The sequence below is a fragment of the Polyodon spathula genome, chromosome 24 (genome assembly GCF_017654505.1).
Source record: "Polyodon spathula isolate WHYD16114869_AA chromosome 24, ASM1765450v1, whole genome shotgun sequence".
Taxonomy (NCBI): Eukaryota; Metazoa; Chordata; class Actinopteri; order Acipenseriformes; family Polyodontidae; genus Polyodon; species Polyodon spathula.
In genome coordinates, this window is record NC_054557.1 from 22,279,871 (window position 1) to 22,298,308 (window position 18,438).

An 18,438-nucleotide genomic window follows, 5' to 3' on the forward strand; every position below is an offset into this window, starting at 1 on the left:
TTTTAAATACAAAAGGGGATTAATGAAGAAGTAACGCACTTTATGGCTAGAGAAAAACAAAGCTGGACAGACTCTGCTGTCAGTGTTGACGATGTAGGAATCGAGATCCATGCTGAACACGGGAGGCAGTTTCTGTACCTTGGGAGATCACGAATGCACAAGCCCAATGCTTTGTCATAATGTTAGAATTGTTTTTTTAAAAAAAAGGTTTGAGAAATGAAATATGTGTATATTTTGTCTTTCTATTTTTAATAAGTAATGACAAAAAAGTGCCTGATTTGTAATACTTATTTTTTCCATGAAGTTTGTTATATCTGTACCTTTTTTAATGGCAGAACACATAAAAATAACAATTATTTGCACCATTTTTTTTTAATTCAAACAAAATCCTTAAACTGTTACAAAACTAAACACCTGATGATAGTAATAGCAACATTATCGCTGCCCCCCTTTCAAAGAAGTGCTAGCCCAGGCTTCTTCAGATCCATTCTCTCATCTCTGATTAGTAAGAGCAACATTATCACTGCCCCCTGAAACACCAACCCCTGAGTTAGCAGTGATGTGAAGGGTGGTAATGGTGCCAATGCTAATAATCAGAGAGAAGAGATTTCTTTTCAAGTGTGGATCGTACTCTTTTAGGGCGGGAAGGGATAATATTAGTGCTTAAGAAAACTGATTTTAAAAACTTATCAGACCATGCAACATTACCAGATTCAACACAAATCCCAATAGAGAAGCATGCTTGCTGAGATTGAATTGATAGCCCACTCTCACAATAATTTTAATTTTATACCAAAAGCACCTTTTTAGAATGTTTGTTGTGACTAATACATCATAAAAGTGGAAGCTTGCTGTAAAAAATGTAAACACAATTAATGTAAGAAAGTCTAAGATTAAAATATTTAATTTAAACCAAACAGTGTTTTGTGTGCATTATGTTCTTCCTAATATGTTGTTTTATGGACTCAGAATTAAGTGCACAAAGTAAAGTTTTCCTGTAATGGGGAGTTCTTTCTAACTGTCTGCATCTCAAATTCAAATTCACAAAAGGCTTTATTGGCATGACAAAGTAAAATTAAGTTTTAACCCTGAGCAATAATGACTGGTAAGAGGCTCCACACTGGACAGCAAGCTCTTAATGACTGACAAGAGGCTCCACACTGGACAGCGAGCTCTTAATGACTGGCAAGAGGCTCCACACTGGGCAGCGAGCTCTTAATGACTGGCGAGAGGCTCCACACTGGACAGCAAGCTCTTAATGACTGGCGAGAGGCTCCACACTGGACAGCAAGCTCTTAATGACTGGTAAGAGGCTCCACACTGGACAGCAAGCTCTTATTGACTGACAAGAGGCTCCACACTGGACAGCAAGCTCTTAATGACTGACAAGAGGCTCCACACTGGACAGCAAGCTCTTAATGACTGGCGAGAGGCTCCACACTGGACAGCAAGCTCTTAATGACTGGTAAGAGGCTCCACACTGGACAGCAAGCTCTTAATGACTGACAAGAGGCTCCACACTGGACAGCGAGCTCTTAATGACTGACAAGAGGCTCCACACTGGACAGCAAGCTCTTAATGACTGGCGAGAGACTCCACACTGGACAGCAAGCTCTTATTGACTGGTAAGAGGCTCCACACTGGACAGCAAGCTCTTAATGACTGACAAGAGGCTCCACACTGGACAGCGAACTCTTAATGACTGGCAAGAGGCTCCACACTGGACAGCAAGCTCTTAATGACTGGTGAGAGACTCCACACTGGACAGCGAGCTCTTAATGACTGGCAAGAGGCGCCACACTGGACAGCAAGCTCTTAATGACTGGCAAGAGGCTCCACACTGGGCAGCAAGCTCTTAATGACTGGCAAGAGGCTCCACACTGGACAGCAAGCTCTTAATGACTGGTGAGAGACTCCACACTGGGCAGCGAGCTCTTAATGACTGACAAGAGGCTCCACACTGGACAGCGAGCTCTTAATGACTGACAAGAGGCTCCACACTGGACAGCAAGCTCTTAATGACTGGCAAGAGGCTCCACACTGGGCAGCAAGCTCTTAATGACTGGCAAGAGGCTCCACACTGGGCAGCGAGCTCTTAATGACTGGCGAGAAGCTCCACACTGGACAGCAAGCTCTTAATGACTGGCGAGAGGCTCCACACTGGACAGCAAGCTCTTAATGACTGGCAAGAGGCTACACACTAGGTAGCGAGCTCTGCTGTCTGCTGCTCTTCTCCCAACAGGACTCACTATTTTCTCTGTGTCAGAGAGTAAAGGGTATTCTGTAGCCTCATTGGCCAATTAGGGGAAGAACGCGTCCCTGGTTTGTTTGTATTGGGGGCAGCGTAACAGGAAGTGCCTCTTTGTCTCGACCTCTCCCAGATCACAGTGACAGCACAGCCTCTTTCTATTGTTATCCAGAATTGTTTTGTGCTGGACAGTTTAAATGGCCAGGCTGTGGTCGCTGAGTCTGTACTTGGTCAAGATCTGATTTTGTTTTGTATTTTTGACCCTGGCAAGATATTCTGTCAGGGTAAACTTTTTATTTAGGGCCAAATAGCATTCTAGTCTCATGTGATTTCATTTTTTTTCAATGGAGTTTATATTTGTTTAACAAGTTTAAATAGATTTTTCTCATTTTTGAGGCTGGGAGTTTTCTTTTGTAGTTGTTCTGAAGCTCTCCGGTGTTAATGTAGCTCAACTGGCTTCAGTACCAGTTGGCTGAGGGGATTCTCTTATGGGGACAGTGTGGAGCTCCTCGGTGCTGTGTGGAGGTGGGACAGTGTGGAGCTCTTCGGTGCTGTGTGGAGGTGGGACAGTGTGGAGCTCCTCGGTGCTGTGTGGAGGTGGGACAGTGTGGAGCTCCTCGGTGCTGTGTGGAGGTGGGACAGTGTGGAGCTCCTCGGTGCTGTGTGGTGGTGGGACAGTGTGGAGCTCTTCAGTGCTGTGTGGTGGTGGGACAGTGTGGAGCTGTGCAGTGCTGTGTGGTGGTGGGACAGTGTGGAGCTCCTCGGTGCTGTGTGGAGGTGGGACAGTGTGGAGCTCCTCGGTGCTGTGTGGTGCTGTGTGGTGGTGGGACAGTGTGGAGCTCCTTGGTGCTGTGTGGTGGTGGGACAGTGTGGAGCTCCTCGGTGCTGTGTGGTGGTGGGACAGTGTGGAGCTCCTCAGTGCTGTGTGGTGGTGGGACAGTGTGGAGCTCCTCAGTGCTGTGTGGTGGTGGGACAGTGTGGAGCTCCTCAGTGCTGTGTGGAGCTCCTCGGTGCTGTGTGGTGGTGGGACAGTGTGGAGCTCCTCAGTGCTGTGTGGTGGTGGGACAGTGTGGAGCTCCTCAGTGCTGTGTGGTGGTGGGACAGTGTGGAGCTCCTCGGTGCTGTGTGGTGGTGGGACAGTGTGGAGCTCCTCGGTGCTGTGTGGTGGTGGGACAGTGTGGAGCTCCTCAGTGCTGTGTGGTGGTGGGACAGTGTGGAGCTCCTCGGTGCTGTGTGGAGGTGGGACAGTGTGGAGCTCCTCTGTGCTGTGTGGTGGTGGGACAGTGTGGAGCTCCTCGGTGCTGTGTGGTGGTGGGACAGTGTGGAGCTCCTTGGTGCTGTGTGGTGGTGGGACAGTGTGGAGCTCCTTGGTGCTGTGTGGTGGTGGGACAGTGTGGAGCTCCTTGGTGCTGTGTGGTGGTGGGACAGTGTGGAGCTCCTCAGTGCTGTGTGGTGGTGGGACAGTGTGGAGCTCCTCAGTGCTGTGTGGTGGTGGGACAGTGTGGAGCTCCTCGGTGCTGTGTGGAGGTGGGACAGTGTGGAGCTCCTTGGTGCTGTGTGGTGGTGGGACAGTGTGGAGCTCCTCGGTGCTGTGTGGAGGTGGGACAGTGTGGAGCTCCTTGGTGCTGTGTGGTGGTGGGACAGTGTGGAGCTCCTTGGTGCTGTGTGGTGGTGGGACAGTGTGGAGCTCCTCGGTGCTGTGTGGAGGTGGGACAGTGTGGAGCTCCTCGGTGCTGTGTGGAGGTGGGACAGTGTGGAGCTCCTTGGTGCTGTGTGGTGGTGGGACAGTGTGGAGCTCCTTGGTGCTGTGTGGTGGTGGGACAGTGTGGAGCTCCTCGGTGCTGTGTGGTGGTGGGACAGTGTGGAGCTCCTCGGTGCTGTGTGGAGGTGGGACAGTGTGGAGCTCCTCGGTGCTGTATGGAGGTGGGACAGTGTGGAGCTCCTCAGTGCTGTGTGGTGGTGGGACAGTGTGGAGCTCCTCAGGCTGTATGGTGGTGGGCTGTGTGGAGCTCCTCGGTGCTGTGTGGAGGTGGGACAGTGTGGAGCTCTGCAGTGCTGTGTGGTGGTGGGACAGTGTGGAGCTCTGCAGTGCTGTGTGGAGCTCCTCGGTGCTGTGTGGTGGTGGGACAGTGTGGAGCTCCTCAGTGCTGTGTGGTGGTGGGACAGTGTGGAGCTCTGTAGTGCTGTGTGGTGGTGGGACAGTGTGGAGCTCTGCAGTGCTGTGTGGAGCTCCTCGGTGCTGTGTGGTGGTGGGACAGTGTGGAGCTCCTCAGTGCTGTGTGGTGGTGGGACAGAATGGAGCTCCTCGGTGCTGTGTGGTGGTGGGACAGTGTGGAGCTCCTCGGTGCTGTGTGGAGGTGGGACAGTGTGGAGCTCTGCAGTGCTGTGTGGTGGTGGGACAGTGTTGAGCTCCTCGGTGCTGTGTGGAGGTGGGAATGTGTGGAGCTCCTCAGTGCTGTGTGGAGGTGGGACAGTGTGGAGCTCCTCTGTGCTGTGTGGTGGTTGGACAGTGTGGAGCTCTGCAGTGCTGTGTGGAGGTTGGACAGTGTGGAGCTCCTGGTGGGACAGTGTGCTGTGCTGTGTGGTGGGACAGTGTGGAGCTCCTCGGTGCTGTGTGGAGGTTGGACAGTGTGGATCTCTTCGGTGCTGTGTGGTGGTGGGACAGTGTGGAGCTCCTCGGTGCTGTGTGGTGGTGGGACAGTATGGAGCTCCTCGGTGCTGTGTGGTGGTGGGACAGTGTGGAGCTCCTCGGTGCTGTATGGCGGTGGGACTGTGGGTCAGCCTGCTGTTGTAGATGGACCAGTAATTCAGCGCTCATTTCTGTATGGAGTGGAGTAAGGGGACCTGGCCCAGTTGAGCCCTACAGGTGCTGCTGGCTGCTCTCCTGTGAACCTGTAGGAGGTTTTTTCAGAATTCTAAATGGAAATGTTCTGCTGGGCTTTGATCCCATTAGTTATAATTAGAGTTCATAAAGGGACCCCCAACTTCATTACAATACAATCAATATCTCTCTCTCTCCCTCTCTGAAGAATATCCCTTTGTGTTATCAAGAAGAATGCTTCCACAGTTTTGTTTGAAATGTTTATTTTCTGTAGTGTCAATTTTCTTTGAAGAGAACCTTGTTTTATCAAAAGGAATTATTTAGCACACAGGTGTTCCAGAAGCTTTTCTGTGTTACATTATCAGTGATTTTACTTCAAGATAAACAAGCATAACCAGATACCATCGGCAGCTAATCAAGACTCGTTACATTCTTCTGTGACTCTGTTTAACTGATGTTCCCTCTTATTGCAAACAAGCTTATCACTGACCCCCTTAAAAGAGTGTTCCCCAAAGCCCTCCAATCTCCTCTCATGTTTTAGCAATGCAAGAATCACGTTTCCCTTTAAAATCTATTCCTTCACCTCCAAGCTACCAGTGAAATACATTCTAAAACCTTGGTTAACATTCCTTTAATGGGGGGGCAGTGATCATTTTAAAAGCTACTAAGAAAAGGGCTTGTAACCAGGAGGTCCCTGTTTCAAATCCCGGCTCACTCATTGACTCGCTGTGTGACTGAGCAAGTCACTTAACCTCCTTGTGCTCGGTCTTTCAGGCAATGTTGTAAGTGACTGTGCAGCTGATGCATAGTTCACACACCCAACACAAACATTTAAACAAAATATCAGTCAGCCAGCCAGGTAGCAGCGTTTCACTTGGACATTGATTTCTCTTCCACTCCCTCTCGGTCCTCTTATCTCCCTCCCTATGAGAGTCTGCAATGCTATTATATATGTGACCATCTTCAAATTGGTACTCACTTAATCAGTTTGGAGATGATCACATTACACACGAGTTTAGAGGAATGGGAATTTAACCCTATCCACGCTGCAAAAAAGCAATTCTAAAAACATTGTTCTTTTAATAAACAAACCAATCATTAGGCAAATCAATATTTATTGTAAACTTATTATTATTATTATTATATTATTATTATTATTATTATTATTATTAATAATAATCTTATTAGTATTAATCATATAATCATAAAACATGGTTAGAATACGTGGGGCTGACGTACCCCGTCACAGGCTCCTATTGACGGCAATGAAAAGGCAACCCCTGTATTTGGTATTGAAGCCAACGCCTGCAATTCCTCTTCAATGACCTCTCAATGAGACCAATACGCTGTTAATTACCAACCTCACTTTAAAAACAAAAAAACAAACATAATTCCAGTTCCTTTGAGGAATGTAAAAGTTTTCAAAAGTGTGTGTGTGTGTGTGTGTGTGTGTGTGTGTGAGTGTGTGTGTGTGTGTCAGTGTGGGCAGGTATTACTATCAATGTGTGGACAAAATTTGAGAAAATGTCCCCGCAAAGAAAATAACTCCTGAAAAAACGACGTTTGTAAAGTACCTTTTTAAGAACTAAATAAGCCTTTAAAAAAAAAAAAGGGGGGGGCTAAAATATTTAGTTTGTTGTCGACTTTCACCCTGTGTGGAGTTTTGTCTAACTGTAAAAATATAGTGAGAGTCAATGAGAAGTCCCCACAAATATAGGAATGCAAACGTGTGTGTGTGTCTCAATGCGTCCATGTGAGTGTTAATGTGTGTCTCAGTGTGTGTGTGTGTGTGTGTGTGTGTGCGTATTCAGACAGACAGACGCCACGAGAGAGAAGGTGAAAGGCCAGCCCAGTGCTATACACTGCGGCTTCCAATGACAAGTTGCAATTTCATCTGTGCTGCTTTGATTGTGAGTTCAGGAGCTGTTCTTCAGTTCCAGCTCATAGACATGTTTAATGTAGACTTTTTACCAGCAAAAGTGGCAGGTCACTAGATGGCGCTGGCTGTTACTTCTGTAAAGACTCTTTGGTTGATCTAGCCTACATTACAGACATCTACGGCAGAGACTTAGAACTGAAGAGCAGCTCCTGAACTCAGTCAAACCACCTCAACATAGATTTATAAAATACACACAGAATGATACAAGCATGATTAACATGAACTCACCAGCGCCACCTAGCCCCCCAGATTGAAACCGAAACCCCCAGAGAACAGTGATAGGCTAGTCTACACCATTAACATGAACCCATTGTAAGAAAATAGATATGTCACACACCAAGTTCCAGTTTCAAAACCAGAGGTTGCTTTATTGTAATCACACAAGAGAGCGGTGACAGCGCTGGAGAGAAGCAGCAGAGTTCACGCAACCTTTATATACATGCATGCAAAACAACGTCAGTATCCTTTTGTCACGTCAACCTTCACAAACTGTTCGTCTCAGTACCGTCCCGTTATCTATTAGCCTCCACCCTCCCTTCTTGCAGCCTGTTCTCTCTTGAGACATCTGTTTTGAGCTGTTTATCAACCCCAGGCAACTTCTGCTTACAGGCAGCATGGATTTACAGAAAAAGCAGCAGCAGCAATAAAAATGCACAAGTTGCTACACCCTTGTTTTGCTACAGTATTTTCTTAATGTAACATTCATACTCATATTAACTGTTAAGCTTAACTATATTTTTTTAGTAATCATACATTGTTAATTCAAACCATCATTAGTAGTGAAAGAAATAAACCTCAAATTCTCTCTGTTTTGATATATCAGTTTTGTCACATTGGGTATTCATGGCCTCCAGCCTTTGACCACAGACATGGGAGAGGACTTGAATGAGAACTACGCTGGCAGAGTTAACCAGTTGAATGCTGTAGCATTGGTTTTGTCTCCTGTGCACTGGTGTGACGGAGGTCTCTATTACTGCACTGCACAGCTCCATGGGGTGGAATACAACGCCAGCACACAGCCCACAGCATTCAGTAAGGAACACTAACTTACTGTAGAGAACTTCAGCTCTGTCACACTATTGTCTTCATAGACAATACTGCCATTCTAGAAGTTAGTACTACAAAACTACAGTTTATCTCCCACCACAACTCTCTCCTCAATATCTCTCCCTCTCCTTCTTATAAGAACATAAAAACATAACAAAGTTTACAAACAAGAGGAGGCCATTCAGCCCATCTTGTTCGTTTGGTTGTTGCTATCTTATTGATCACAAAATCTCATCAAGCAGCTTCTTGAAGATCCCAGGGTGTCAGCTTGGGAGGGAGAGGAGGGAATAGGGAGGATGAGGTAGGTGAAAGGCAGAGGAGGGAATAAGGAGGAAGGTGAAAGGGAGAGGAGGGAAAGGCAGGAGGGAATAGAGGAGGGAGGTGAAAGGGAGAGGAGGGAATAGGGAGAGAGGGAGTGGAGTGCAACGATCCTTCTGGAATCAGTTCAGGCCCAGCAGTGAGAATGGATCTTGCAATATAGAGTGCACAAGGCTTTTCTTTGTGCATTTCCAGGTCCACTGTGATCGAGTAACAGACCAGGGGGAGCCTGTTTGATCAACACTGTATAGCACTTCTTAGGAAGGAGACATGGAGGAATAGATAGAAATTGATATATGGATGCATGGAATAAAAGGTCACTAAGTATTTTAGCCTAGGAATTAGAAATACAATTTTTGTTTTGTATTCATAGGTATATTATGACCCTATCTCAGATGGGGGTACGCGATAGACTGGATTTTTTGGAAATTTTTTGGTAGAAAGATTGAGATGGATGGATATGTGGACAGAAAGAACAAAACAGATGGACAGACAGATGGATGGAGTAGCACAAATGGATACACACACATACAGAACACACAGTTGAAATGTATTTATTTATTTTAAATGGTTTTGGGAAAGTATGTACTAACGGAATATTATTTTGTATTTATTACATTTTAAAACTACAATTAAATACACCAATATTGTGTTACCATCACACAGCTGTTTCACATAGCAGTACAACACATGCAGCACTGCTTGTCCTAACAAACAACATAATCCCAATGTATTGTAAAACTGAATTTATGAAAATAAAAATGTTGTTTTGTTATCAAATTCAAGAAATAAATGATCCATACATAAAGTTGTGTCCAATTAACCCTTTGCGGTCCATTTATTCATCACTCGTCAGGTGCGTCAGGTCCAAATTATTTTCACATGCTGTTTTCAGGTTTCATTCAGTTCCTGTCAGTCTCACTCGGCCATTGAAAGGTTTTCCCAGCTTTTTCCAAAGAAATAACGACTAGAGACCTGTGCTTGCCATTTTTTTACTGGTCCGACACAGGACCGCAAAGGGTTAAGTGTGTGTATTTGTTTTATATCAACATTGTCTGAGTGTTGCAGTGTGGGGCAGGTTAATGGTTAGACTCCAATGGTTAGATATGATTCTGAGAGCTCTAGAGGTCACAGGATTTGCTTTAAAAGAAACTGGTCACCTGAATGTGATGCGTGAAGCAGAAAAGTAGTTGTGATATTTCAGAACCCTACCAAGTTGTTGTTTTACTAACATTAGTCCTGTTACAATGATAATAACTAGCACCTTGCTGCAAGTCATGTCAACTCATTAATTGGGACTTTCTCCTCAGTCTGTCTCTCTCTCCCCCACCCTATCTTCAGCTCCTACTGTTGGATTTTTATAATGAAGCCCCAGTACTTCAAGTTCAGCTAGTGCTCCGATGCCCAGTTTAATTCCACGGCACTCAACTGAATTAGTACCACAGCTGACTGATGTGATCAGAGTTCTCTGCAACACTCTCAACGTGTTGTCTTCTCATTTTGTAAATTGACATGTTTTTTTTTCTCCTTTCAAATGTTTTTTTGCAGTAATATTTTTTTTGGCAATAATCTCCCAAGTTACTTTTTTTTTTTTTTTTTTTTTTTTCCCAGTTCAGGAAGAGAACCTGTGGATTTGGTCACTATGTTTTCATTTCCATAATAAGTCCACCCTCGCTTATAACACCCTTGTTTGGGCCCCTGGACCCCAAATAAAAATTAAATAATACTAATAACCATGACACCTGTGGTCAGTATGGCCCCTGGACCCCAAATAAAAAAATTAAAATAATAATAATATAACCATACACACTGTCAGCAGCCCAGTCTGTAAGCACAGGATGCCACCTCCACAGTCCAGTCAACTCTTTTGTCTTAATAAATAATACACACTGTGTAACTAACTCTGAAAATAAAATAATTTTATGTTGCAAAGCAGCTGGAACCCGTATTGGAATATAGGGTGTCAAAAAGCAGTTTTTTTTAGCTTGTACAGCAACCATGCGGCATAGCAAAAATTGATTTAAAAAATTTAATTGAGGATCTGATTTGATGTTGGGTTGATTTGGAAGAAAAACTCAGTTTGGGATTCTTGAATGTTGGATTAAGATTTGATACAGATTGGTTTTGAATAAAAGTTCAGCTTCAATTCAAGATTTTTGCTTTCTGTACCGCGTTTTAATTCTTTAGTAATTGGATAAGCACTAGTGATAGTGGTGCTGTGCTAATATGAGGGAAGAGAGTGGATTGTAAAGCCTTGGCTAGAGCTTTATTTACAGGAGAGCCAGTGATAATGTTGCTGTGCTAATAAAAGCGGATGGAAGTGATTCAAAAGCACTGCTGTTATTGTCACCCTCCCTTTCCCAACTATTACCACATTGAAATGTTCCGCACTCCACAGTATAATGGGGACAAGCTCCTGCTATAATAACATTATTACAGTCACACTCCAGTTATAAAAGCAATCACATTTATATATCAGTCATTCACAACTGATTTCCACCCCACTTACAATCACTTTGGGAAATAAATGCATTCAAAAGCGTAGCTCTCAGTAAGTTGCGGTGCAAGGTATTGAAATGTTATATACAATAAATCTAGAATACATAACACAATGAAAAGTTTACAGCTTTCACATGGTTTTCAAATTAGAAGTCATACAGTACAGCAAAAGGAACTGAATGAAAATCTTATAAAAAATACTGTTGTACTCCATGCAGTTCCTTTGTACTGTACTTAAGTCCCACAACAAAACAGGAACATTTCCTGTATCAATGCTAGTTATTAAAGGCTTGCTTTGTCAGGTTATTGGTGCACTCCTGATATAGCCGCTGTTTTTGTGATCGCATGTGCTAATAAAAGGTTTCACTGTATTTTCTATTAATTATTTTAACACCTATAGACAAAAGATTACCAATCCATTCATTCAGCTTATATGCAGAAAAAGACTGAGTTTGTGAGTAATACAGATGGACTGAATTTTGGCAAAGCACCTTACATGAAATGACCCTTCCCAAACAATAACAGGGGGGCTTTGTCACTGATAAGACTGCCCCTGTTGAAATCCCAAAACATGATAGTAAACAGCATTATACTAAAAATATTAAACATGCCTTCAAAGTGCACTGTCCAATTTGGTTACATTCCCATCCCCTCTTGGAAGTTCAGTGCAATAGTTTGTGATTTGGTGGCTGGGACGAAAATGTGTTTTTCAGATATTCCTTCACTTTAAATTAGCTGGGAAAACAAACAGTATAATTCGTACCACATTGCATAAAAAGCCATCTCTCCCTGATCACCTATGAAAGAGAGTTAAACACTCTGCTATAATGTGGAATGGGTGTTACATCTTCCAGACCTCATCGTTATGTTGGTTTGGCATCTTTTTCATATAGTCTCTTATAAATACACACGTGGTAATTTTGCCACTGAATTAATTTTTAGGATCTGTACTAATATCCAGATATTTGTCCCAGAGCTGATTATAATAAGAAGTTGCCTTCTGATTCTCAGCATTAGCTCTGCACAAACCAATCATCTCATTATTCACAGCTCTCCACAAAAATCAGGTGCTGACAATTGGGCGGGGGTCAGTGGTGTCAATTGGGCTGATTTCATTTCAAAGTAAAACAAGTGAAGAAACATCTACTTGGATTTGTGTGGATTGCAGTCCTCCACAGACTTTCAGAAAAGCAGCAATCATCCCAAACCCAGGCAGCTGTTTCTCTGTGTGACGGACAGCGTTGTGCGATACACTGTCGTTACAGATTAATTTGCATGGAGGTCGCCTGGTTACATTTGCTTGTTCCGCTGGAACGTTAAATGAGCCCAATCCACACCATGGACCCTCATCTGTGTAATCTGTAATAAAGACAGAGACAGGGAGAATGCGGACAGTGCAATCTGAAAAAATGTCATTACATTAGTACAACAGAGACATTGGAAAAAGACAACACATCTCAATAACTCTCTATTCACTGCAGCCAGAATAATTAAAAAGGGATTGCAGCTCGCAAAATAATTCCAGAGACCTTACCTGCAGTGCATGCTCATGAGCTGCAGAGGCAGTTCTGAAAGAGTTAATATGCACTTCCTAAGTCATTTTACATCATCAGTGTCATGTAATGTTACTGGCTGAAAGCGTGTCAGTCAATAGGGGAAGCAGCAGCTGGTTGGCTAATGAAAGAAACCCTTAAGGGTGGGGACAATTTCACTCTATAGGTGACCAAGGAAGTGCAACACTATCTGAAAGCAAGGCTAAATCAAATACGTGAATGCCAGAACATATCCGAGACCTGTATAAAAATTGGAAGTGGGCAACAGGTAGGATTTATATAACTACTGTTTGTAAAAAACACCATTATTATTAATCAATACCATACAATTTTATGTTCCTTATTTTGTCATTAAATAAATCAGAATGGACAATATAATATACTATTAATGTGCATATTTATCTAAATTTACAAGAGAGGGAATGGTACTTCTAATTTTTTTGGAAGGGGGGGGGGTGGTTTTACACATTCCAAAAAATGTAATATTTTCATACTATATGGGGTTTATGCTGAAGAGGGGGTTTATGCTGAAGTGCCTAATATATATATATATATATATATATATATATATATATATTATACATATATTTTTATTGAGACACTCACGAAAGTTTTGACAAAAACAGCTAAACACAAATTATTTAAGACTGCTGAAGTACTTTCAGCCAATCAGAGCACATTTTCCGCCTTGAATTCCAAATTTGTGACATCAACTGTACCACATTAAGTTTTTCCAGTGCTTTAGTCTCAATATTGGTAAGCTGACCAGGTCATCGGCTTTTAAAATCAGAACTGAGGCACCTCTCGGAATTCAAATGCAAAGTCCATTCAAAATTGTGACATTTTTTCTTCATCAACTTTTTCAACGAACTTGAAAAAGGACTGAAAAGTTGTTAACGATTAAAAAGATAACTTGTGTAATAATACATACAGTTCTAGGCCTGTGTATATTGCTGGATTGTTAAATAATAAAGCACTATTTAAGAGTGCTCACGTCTGTGTGTGGGTTACATCGAGACTCCCCGCGCCATTCACTTCTATTTGTGCCAAAATTAACCTGACGTTTGTAGCCCTAGAAACCCTGTGTTATACAAATGTTGAGTTCTAGCATTGAATAACTTCTCAACTGCTACAGTGTTTTTTTTCTTGATCTCATTTTGGAATCTTGCATTCATTCTAACTCTGACGAATCGCACTGTTTCAAATCACGCCATTGCCTCGCTTAAAAGGAGATGCGGAGCTAGATCTGAGAAAGGAACTCTCTTGAGTTCAGCAGTTTAATGTGTTTCTGTTGTGTTTTTTTCACCTTCAGGGGCTTGTCCGGGTTATTCAGCCTCATTCTCATTCCTGGAGTAACCACAGAACTTCACAATTTCCGTAGCTCTGAGCCATTGAACTTTAATAATAATAATGGAAATTGTGCAGTTTCTAAAAAGGGAATGTTTAAAAAAATAAATAAATAAAAAATCTGTATCCCCCCCCCCCCCCCCACTATTTTAACTGGCTTCCATATCCACACTCCCCTTTGATTCTCTCCCCTAAATTGGGGTTTGGGGGGGCGGGCTCTGTAACCACATTGCACCGTGTGGTTGGTGTCTGATGACCTCACTTCCTGCTTGGCCTTCCTCACACGCTCAGCAGCCAGAAGAAAAAGAAAATGGCAACGAACAGGAAGAGAGAATCCTGCCAGCTGTTAGGGTTACCGTTGCCAGGGTTACCCCCATTGTGATCTGAGAACAAGAAAGAAAACAATCAGAATTATTATACAATGCAATCAAAGCTTGAATGCCTGGGGTGGGGGTCCTCACTCTCCAGTTGACCAAGGAAGTGCGAGACTACCTGAAAGCAGCAGGGCTCGTGCAAACAGGTCAGGGATTGAATTAAGACTCCTATTGCATAGCAGCTCATTCATTCCAGGTTTTACTACACGCTTGATTAGCCATAGTGTCCAGGATAACAAGCTCAGTGTGTCTTATTAAACTCCTAGTAAAACCAGTAATGAATCCAACTGCTATGCAATGAGAGTTTGATTTTCTTCCCTGCTGGAGAACAGTCTGGAGACTGGACTCTGTTTGCAGCCACAATCATGATTCATAATCGATTATTGGGATAGAGGGTGGGGGGTGAGGATGCGGGGCAAGGAGGCGGGACGGGGGGAGGGAAGTCACCTGCTCTGTGGTTGGGCACGTTGCTGTTGAATACTGTAGTGAAGATGCCGAAGGGGAAGGCGCCGATCCCAAAGGACATGTGGAACCCAGCATCACCGAAACCCTGGAAGGGCTGAAGAGAAAACAAAATCCAATAAAAAACGAAAGCACGTGTGTCTCCATGTCACATACACTTATCCCCCGGCCCCCAACACTACGTGCTGGATAGGAATGGATTTAAAGAGAACCAACAGAGTACCACTGGTCTACAGCACTCATGTGGAATAAACAGGCAGACATGTTCCTCCCCCCATGCCTACCCCTCGACTCTCAGGCTCTGTCCTCTGTCCCTGGGGTCTTGGTGGCGTTTTTAACCTGGAGAAGACAAGGGAAAAAATAAATTAAACCATCATGTGCAGTAAAACTCACACTCAGACACTGCACAGTCGACTTCAGAAAGCGGCAGTGCACTAATCACACAATTGTGAAGAAATTGTGAAGAAATCGTAAAGCGTGCGGTTTCAGATGGATTAACATACAAAATCACATTTGAGAACATTTTTAAACAGTGAAAATGACAAGCAGTATAAAAAGAAAATTATTACAAAACAGTACGATCAGAAATAGATGGGCAGATATGAAATACATGATTTACATTGGAGCATGATATACCTGAGGGAAGCACCCTGCATTGCATCAGCCATCTACCATCTATCCTCTGAGTGGCTGATTCAATCCAGGAGAATCCCTGGTGCTAGAAAATGCAGCTTTTGGCCTGATAGATTTAATTCAATATTAAACTGCTCGTCGTTATAAGTGGCCTCTTTACACTGTTGTATGGTCATGGCTCCCATCTACCCTATAATGCCATCACTCTAGCCTTGTATTCTCTGGCAGAATACAAATTGCCCAGTCTCTTACCTCCTGACTGCAGCATTATATAGGGGGATTGCTGTAATTATTTTAGGTGTGTCAGGTACACCAGAGTGTAACCACTACCCAGTCCCCCTTCCTGTAGCACCTGCCCCCTGCGTAATATGCTGAAAACAACAGGTGCATTCCTAATTTGAGGATTGTAACAGGAGCAATTAACAGATAGCAGTTTGACATCCCCCCCTGGCTTTACTATGAGTTTAAGACACCACCAAGTTTGTGGCTAATCAAGCTTGAAGCAAAACCTGAAATGGGTGAAAGCACTATGCAATAGGAGTCTTATTTCCAGCCCTGCGCTGTGGACGCTTCTGTTTTGGGGTTCTGACCTGGGGTCCTCTTGGCTGGTGCTCCCCCTCCCATACAGAGGAATGACTTTGTCTCTGCTGATTCCTGCCTTACACACGGGGCACTCCTGTCTGTTTGGTTGGGTTTCCAACCACTGCAAGAGACAGCAGGACAAAACCCATCAGAAAAATCACATACAGGCAAGAGACACACACTGGGGAGAGAAACAAACACAAAAACTATCACACAAGAGACACACACTGTGGAGAAGAGTGAGGAACTCAAAAAACATAAAAAACGCTATGCAGTCTTATTTCCATCCGTGGAACATAAGAACTATCAGACAAGACACACCACACACACTGGGGAAAAGATAGGAACAAACAAAACACACACACACATGTTAGTTATGTAAAATCTCACTATAAGACCTTAAATGTAGGCCAATTTGTAGCTTTTTTGGAAAGATGTAACCAAGGCTCGATCAGCCGATGTGTTTTTATATTAGTAAGCACCAGGCGATCTAGTGCACAGCCGTGTAAAAAGGAAGATAACTAGAAGATACTCAGGTTTAATAAAAAAAGACTATGAAAAAATAGATTTACATGTAAAGCTACATGTTCTTTATGTATTAATTTATTGTTTAAATATTTGCTGCAGCACTGAAGAAATGCAAACACATATTGCACTAGAAAATGAAGCTAAACTATATAAATCTCTTACTTGATGCAGACATGGCCAGCTGGTTTTGTTTCAGAGAGAGGGGGGGAGAGAGAGAGAGAGAGAGAGAGAGAGAGAGAGAGAGAGAGAGGGGTTACATTTCCACAGAAAACAAAACACTGGGGTTGGCAATAACCAATTCCTTTAAATTCATGTCGTTTACATTCACCCACCTTGTGCCAAAGCTGTATAATAGAGTGGTCAGTAAAGAAGGGACCATTTCAACCTCCAGCCACTGTAAGCATGTGATGGAGAAATGACCTTTCAACTCAGCCAGCACCACCTACTCTGTGTTTGTTTAAATGTAGAGTAGGTGGGGCTAGTTGAAGTCACATCCTCACATCACTTGAATGAAAGGAGGAAAGCTGTTCAGTGTCCAGCCCTTTAGATTCTCCAGACAGGCACAAAGCTGCTCTACACAAATAAAACGCCAATTCAGAGAAAACAAAAATACTAGCTCAGTTTGGCAGCAACAGAATGCAGTACCACATAGACGGTAACAAATGTATATATATAAATTCAAGCTCCTTACACTTTGACTAAGGCAACAGTAAGTAGACTAGTGCTAATCAGGGATTATGAAACTTGCCAATAGTGTCCCAAAATAGATAACGGTCTATCACTAAATACATGCAAACCATTTTCTGAGCAAGGTGCAACTCCACCAGTCAGCAGTACCCCAACATATTATTTATTTACTCAACCACTTAACAGAGGAACACAAATAAAATCAACACAATCAATACAAAACAAGTTTATCAAATTACTGGAGCACTGGCCAAAACAAAAGCATCTCAGCGATATAGATAGATGTCGATTTTTACTCCATGACTAGAAAAGAAAAAGCAATACTCCCCCCGATTGCGCACAAACTTTTGGTACTGAGAAACATTAAAGTCTGAGATCTAAAGAGTATAAGTACTAATTGAGGCAACTAACACTACAGAACTGTAATTTGGGGCTTTGCCTTGTAAAGCACATTGTACAGTACAAGGGTTTCAGTCTTCGCGTTGTTACAGGCATACTCGGGGGTGTGGCATTTTAGTGCTTCATTAGTCCCACTGCACATTAATTACTCAAAGTGCCTCTGTGACAGGAATTTAAAAGTTACTGTTCATATATACATTTAGCATGGTGTCTTTTCGAGCGACACCTGTATTATTTTTCGAGTAAAAAGTATTGGTGGTATAATCTTTACCAGAATAGATGACCGCATAGACTAATAACAGCGTCCCTGGCTGTATCCAGGCAAATATTGCACTCGAAGTTAGTTCGGTCCCGGTCCGACTCTTTCCCGAACCCTCCGGCTCCGGCTCCACCACTGTTGTTGTTTGTCGAGCCCCTCTGACCCGCCGCCACTTTGGTCGCCATGACACTTATCCAATCTTCACCATAACAAGACGAGTACAGCCGAACCCGGCCGGGATTGGACAGCGGCAGCGTGACTCACTGACGGCAGGCAAAATGATTGGCCGTAGCTTCATCCGTCAGACAGACAATCGAGTTGCGCGCGCTCTCTCTCTCTCTCTCTCTCTCTCTCTCTCTCTCTCTCTCTCTCTCTCTCTCTCTCTCTCTCTCTCTCTCTCTCGCGATAATCTGCGAGCTGGACGGGCTGTATAAGGAGGGCGGTACTTGGATCTAAATCTGTAACGATGATTGGATGCTTTCTCGGTCAGTTTGAACTACATCTGTGAACTGATTGGCCAGTGAAAAACAGAAGCCAAATCGACGTCGGTTAAAATGTGAACCACAACTCCCAGTGAATATTTCGACTTTTGGTCTGTTATTCCACCCTGGGGTTAGCAGCATTTTCAATACTAAGCCCTACCCATTGATTTCAATTTCCCCATTTCTCGGGAAGCTGTGTAGTTTATTTTGATCACACATTAAGCAGCGAAATAATAGGCAACGGAACTGGAAATCTAAAG

The 18,438-nt window shown here is 43.5% G+C and overlaps 1 protein-coding gene across 3 annotated transcripts; it reads right to left on the reverse strand.

Annotated features, from left to right (window-relative positions):
• Nucleotides 1–12,970: 12,970 nt before the first annotated feature.
• On the reverse strand, nt 12,971–18,015 carry LOC121298947 (E3 ubiquitin-protein ligase RNF5-like). 3 transcript variants are annotated; one of them, XM_041226299.1, is made up of 6 exons: nt 17,709–18,015; nt 16,514–16,532; nt 15,832–15,944; nt 14,893–14,947; nt 14,594–14,705; nt 12,971–14,155 (listed from the first exon to the last, which is right to left on the reverse strand). In XM_041226299.1, exons 1-6 carry the CDS (start codon nt 17,879–17,881, stop codon nt 14,052–14,054), a joined length of 576 nt encoding a protein of 191 aa, XP_041082233.1. In that variant the 5' UTR covers nt 17,882–18,015; the 3' UTR covers nt 12,971–14,051. The 3 variants fall into 3 exon arrangements, with proteins under 3 accessions (XP_041082233.1, XP_041082234.1, XP_041082235.1); XM_041226300.1 differs by lacking the exon at nt 17,709–18,015 and adding an exon at nt 16,684–17,700; XM_041226301.1 differs by lacking the exon at nt 16,514–16,532 and having other exon boundaries at nt 17,709–17,795.
• Between the last annotated feature and the right edge of the window lie 423 nt (nt 18,016–18,438).

Excerpts from the sequence above, each read along its gene's own strand:
- LOC121298947 (XM_041226299.1), bottom strand. The coding sequence starts at position 17,881 with ATGGCGACCAAAGTGGCGGCGGGTCAGAGGGGCTCGACAAACAACAAC. Across the intron at positions 14,948-15,831 it reads ACCAGCCAAGAGGACCCCAG|GTTAAAAACGCCACCAAGAC; the intron begins GTCAGAACCCCA and ends TGTCTTCTCCAG. Across the intron at positions 14,156-14,593 it reads CGTGCCCAACCACAGAGCAG|ATCACAATGGGGGTAACCCT; the intron begins GTGACTTCCCTC and ends TCTTGTTCTCAG.